Source organism: Mizuhopecten yessoensis, unplaced genomic scaffold (assembly GCF_002113885.1).
Source record: "Mizuhopecten yessoensis strain PY_sf001 unplaced genomic scaffold, ASM211388v2 scaffold8051, whole genome shotgun sequence".
Lineage (NCBI taxonomy): Eukaryota > Metazoa > Mollusca > Bivalvia > Pectinida > Pectinidae > Mizuhopecten > Mizuhopecten yessoensis.
The window spans coordinates 445,925-451,546 of NW_018407354.1; the positions used below are offsets into that span (position 1 = coordinate 445,925).

At 40.6% G+C, this 5,622-nt stretch overlaps 1 protein-coding gene across 1 annotated transcript in view; it reads left to right on the forward strand.

The window, feature by feature from the left end:
• LOC110454745 overlaps positions 1–4,404 on the forward strand; it is a 26,609-nt gene extending 22,205 nt beyond the window's left edge. Inside the window, exon 8 of the mRNA XM_021504426.1 lies at positions 1,703–4,404. Within this exon, the coding sequence (XP_021360101.1) occupies positions 1,703–1,760 (58 nt within the window). The 3' untranslated portion in view covers positions 1,761–4,404. The remainder of the gene's footprint in view (positions 1–1,702) is intronic.
• The last annotated feature ends 1,218 nt before the right edge of the window (positions 4,405–5,622 follow it).

Here is a 5,622-nt window from a genome sequence, read left to right on the forward strand (position 1 = left end):
CCGTCAACAATTTCTTTAAACGACTTCTTCTTCTTAACCACTGATTGGAATTTAACTAAATTTGACTGGAAGCATCCCTAGGTGGTGGGGATTCAAAATTGTACAAATGGTGGGGCTGACCCCCCAGGGGGCTGAGGGGCGGGGCAAAAATAGGGCAATTTGGCTAAACTGCTTTAAGCGACTTCTTCTCTGGAACTGAGTGATGGATATCAACCATATTAGACTGGAAGCATCCCTAGGTTGTGGAGATTCAAAATTGTACAAATGGTTGGGCTGACCCCCTCCCCAGGGGGCTGAGGGGCGGGGCAAAAAAGGTGTTATTTTGCTATATTTCTACAAACGACTTCTTCTGTAGAACTAAGCACTGGATATCGATCATATTTGGTCGGAAGTATTCATAGAAGGCAGGGATTGAAAATTGTACAAATGGTGGGGCTGACCCCCCCAGGCTAAGGGGTGGGGCCAAAAAAAGTTTATTGCCTGGAAATGGTTGGGATACCCACCATATAACCACATATATTACAATTGCTGAGTATAAAGAGCTGAATTCACATTTGCTTCCGGGATTGCCCTAGGGTCTGGCCCCACCCTTGGAAACATAGTCCTTGGGCCATAACTTAAAAACGGTTGAGATCCCCACCCCAAAACTATATATACAAATGCTGGGCATAAAGAGACGAATGCATTCATGATATTAGAATAGACCCTGGGGTCTGACCGAACCCCTAGGGACCTAGTTTCTTAGTCACAGCTTGGAAACAGTTGAGATCCCCGACCTATAACCATATAGACAATTGCTGAGTATAAAGAGATGAATGCACATATGCTTCCAGGATGGCCTTGGGGACTGCCCCACCCTTGGAGACTTAACCCCTGGGTCATAACTTCGAAATGGTTAAGATCCCCACCCCAAAACTATATATACAATTGTTGGGCATAAAGAGACAAATGCAGTCATGATATTAGAATTGACCCCAGGGTTTGCCCCACCCTTGCAGACTTAACCCCTGGGTCATAACTTTGAAACGGTTGAGATCCCCACCCCAAAACTATATATACAAATGCTGGGCAAAAAGAGACAAATGCAGTCATGATATTAGAATTGATCCTGGGGTCTGGCCACAACCATAGGGACCTAGTTTCTGAGTCACAGATTGGAAACAGTTGAGATCCCCACCCCATAACCATACATAAAATTGCTGGCCATGAAAAATCGAATACAGATATATATGCTACAAGGATTGGCCTTGGGGTCTGGCATATTCCCATGGATCTCATTTGGAGAATATTCTGCCATGATTGCTTAGATAATCCAGGTGAGCGATACAGGCCCTATGGGCCTCTTGTTAGGACTTAAGGTGAGTCTTACACAAAACTAGGTTTTAGTGACCTATTTATTAGGACTTAAGGTGAGTCTTACACATAACTAGGTTTTAGTGACCTATTTATTAGGAGTGAAAGTTTGTCTTACACTATAACTAGGTTTCAGTGACTTATTTATTAAGAGTTAAGGTGAGTCTTACACATAACTAGATATAGGTAGAAATTCAATTACTTTGCATTTCTCCTCAGTTTTCAGAACCTATTGACTTCACAAGAGAATGCCATAGATATTTTTCATAGTTAAATAAATCTTAACATTTAAATATTTTCCATTAAGAAGTTAAGATGTACAGTAAATGTTCATTGTTCAATGTTTCAGCTTAAGAGAAGAAATATCACTCCTCAAAGTAGCTCAACAAAAGGCAGGGGATGGTTGATCATTTGTACAACTGATATGTTGATACAGCGAAATTAAATGATGGCTAGTGTAACTATTGTCAAAAACAGTATGATGGTCAGTGTGACCAGTACTAGAAAACGGAACGATGAATACGAATGTACAAGAAAACGGATCGATGAAAACGGATGTACAAGAAAACGGATCGATGAAAACGGATGTACAAGAAAACGAAACGGTGAAAACGGAACGATGAAAACGGATGTACAAGAAAACGGAACGATGAAAACGGATGTACAAGAAAATGGAACGATTGTTAATCTGACCAAAGTCAGAAAATAGGATGATAGAGTTGTGACTGATACCAGAAAACGAAGATACCGAAAAACAGATGGATGGCTAGTTTGACTGGTGCCAGAAAACAGAACGACACAAGTCTGAGCAATGTCAAAAACTTGAATTATGCCTACTGTAGCCAGGGTCGAAGGTCAAACATAGAGTGTGGTATGGAATAGTAAGCAGAATTTCAAAGTTGAATATTTTGATAAACTTCAAAGAATAATTGCATATTTTTGTTAAGGACTTTCATCGTTGTTAGTTATTCTAGATGCTAATGTTTTCGTGAAGGTTGATGATGTGGTACAACTATACAGCAAGCTGAAGTGGCAATGGAAGTATCTTATTAGGCATTTTGTCATGTTCTGTAAAAATAAAAATAATACAAAACAATTCAGAAATACATCGGACATTTTTTAACCCAGCCTCCACTTCCATGGTTGTCCCACTATGAAGTCGGTGGTTTAGAGGACAAATTGATATTATTCTATGGGAACTTATCCTGGTGATCCAGCTGTTATTCTATGGGAACTTATCCTGGTGATCCAGCTGTTATTCTATGGGAACTTGTCTTTGTGATCCAGCTGTTATTCTATGGGAACTTGTCTTTGTGATCCAGCTGTTATTCTATGGGAACTTGTCCTTGTGATCCAGCTGTTATTCTATGGGAACTTGTCCTTGTGATCCAGCTGTTATTCTATGGGAACTTGTCCTTGTGATCCAGCTGTTATTCTATGGGAACTTGTCCTTGTGATCCAGCTGTTATTCTATGGGAACTTGTCCTTGTGATCCAGCTGTTATTCTATGGGAACTTGTCCTTGTGATCCAGCTGTTATTCTATGGGAACTTGTCCTTGTGATCCAGCTGTTATTCTATGGGAACTTGTCCTTGTGATCCAGCTGTTATTCTATGGGAACTTGTCCTTGTGATCCAGCTGTTATTCTATGGGAACTTGTCCTTGTGATCCAGCTGTTATTCTATGGGAACTTGTCCTTGTGATCCAGCTGTTATTCTATGGGAACTTGTCCTTGTGATCCAGCTGTTATTCTATGGGAACTTGTCCTTGTGATCCAGCTGTTATTCTATGGGAACTTGTCCTTGTGATCCAGCTGTTATTCTATGGGAACTTGTCCTTGTGATCCAGCTGTTATTCTATGGGAACTTGTCCTTGTGATCCAGCTGTTATTCTATGGGAACTTGTCCTTGTGATCCAGCTGTTATTCTATGGGAACTTGTCCTTGTGATCCAGCTGTTATTCTATGGGAACTTGTCCTTGTGATCCAGCTGTTATTCTATGGGAACTTGTCCTTGTGATCCAGCTGTTATTCTATGGGAACTTGTCCTTGTGATCCAGCTGTTATTCTATGGGAACTTGTCCTTGTGATCCAGCTGTTATTCTATGGGAACTTGTCCTTGTGATCCAGCTGTTATTCTATGGGAACTTGTCCTTGTGATCCAGCTGTTATTCTATGGGAACTTGTCCTTGTGATCCAGCTGTTATTCTATGGGAACTTGTCCTGGTGATCCAGCTGTTATTCTATGGGAACTTGTCCTGGTGATCCAGCTGTTATTCTATGGGAACTTGTCTTTGTGATCCAGCTGTTATTCTATGGGAACTTGTCCTTGTGATCCAGCTGTTATTCTATGGGAACTTGTCCTGGTGATCCAGGATTGATCAACTTTTCTTTAGGTGTTGAATAACTAGGCATTTAAGATGATACCGTATATCAGGAAATTTCACTGCAGTTTAATTTTTCACCATTTTTGTTGCACTCCGCAATGAGAGTGAATTCATCATTACAGGGAACATATGTTAACAACGTAATCTGCAGAGTAATAAAATGTGACCACAAAATTAACACTGGCAAACATAGATTATTCTTCCAAAGGGCGAAAGTTTTGCTGGGTGAAAATTCACTGGTATTCGGTATTAAGTATAATTTAGAAATACTTTGGGAAGGATTAGATGTGAAATGCTAGACGATGTCGGCAAACTAAAAAGAAATATTTGTTTGTTGTTGGTTTTTGAATGTTTTAGAAATTATCTTTGCGAATCATACCAATAGGCAGGTGTGCTTGAAAATATGTTGCAGAATAATGTATTAGTAAAAATATGATTTAGCACCAATTTTTGTTTTTTCGCATAAAGACAATTATAGGTTGTGCTATAAATGGTATGTAGGTCATATTGTAAGACAAGCTTTAAGAATTTCAAATCTAACCAACAAGTTCAGGATAGAAAGTTGTGGAATTTCTTTTATATACAGTGTACACACAAAAGTTAACAGCAATACTATGATGTGTTTTCTTTGTAAAAGTGGTTAAAGTTGTACAATAAAATGAACAATAAAATTGAAGTATGAAAGTCTTATTTTTGGCTTACCGGGTCCGAAGGACCAAGGTGAGCTTATGCCATACCGTGGTGTCCGTCGTCCGTCGTCCATATGTTAACAATTTCTTCAAACAACTTCTTTATTAACCACTGATTGGAATTTAACTAAATTTGAATGGAAGATGGCCTTGGTGGGGATTCAAAACTGTACAAATGGTGGGGCTGACCCCCCAGGGGGCTGAGGGGTGGGGCTGAACCCCCAGGTGGCTGAGGGGTGGGACTGAACCCCCAGGGGGCTGAGGGGTGGGGCCAAAAGGGGGCAATCTGGCTATATTGCTACAAGGACTTCTTCTGTAGAACTATGCACTGGATATAAATTATATTTGGTCAGAAGCACACATGGGAGGTGGGGATTCAAAATAACAGGGTTGGGAGAAAAGAACCACTGGCTAGGAGTGATGAAACCCTATAACAGGTTTGGGAGAAATGAACCACTGGCTAAGAGTGATGAAACCCTATAACAAATTTGGGAGAAATGAACCACTGGCTAGGAGTGGTGAAACCCTAAAACAGGTTTGGGAGAAATGAATCACTGGCTAAGAGTGATGAAACCCTATAACAGGTTTGGGAGAAATGAACCACTGGCTAAGAGTGATGAAACTCTGTAACAGGTATGGGAGAAATGAACCACTGGCTAGGAATGAAGAAACCCTATACCAGGTATGGGAGAAATGAACCACTGGCTAAGAGTGATGAAACTCTGTAACAGGTATGGGAGAAATGAACCACTGGCTAAGAGTGATGAAACTCTGTAACAGGTATGGGAGAAATGAACCACTGGCTAGGAGTGATGAAACCCTATACCAGGTTAGGAGAAATGAACCACTGGCTAAGAGTGATGAAACCCTATAACATTATGGGAGTAATGAACAACTGGTTAATAGTGATGAAACCATATACCAGGTATGGGAGAAATGAACCACTAGCTAGGAGTGGTGAAACCTATACGAGGTTTGGGAGAAATGAACCACTGGCTGGGAGTGATGAAACCTATACCAGGTTTGGGAGAAATGAACCACTGGCTAGAAGTGATGAAACCCTATAACAGATTTGGGAGAAATGAACCATTGCTAGGAATGATGAAACCCTATAACAGGTTTGGGAGAAATGAACCACTGGCTAGGAGTGATGAAACCCTATAACAGGTATGGGAGAAATGAACCACTGGCTAGGA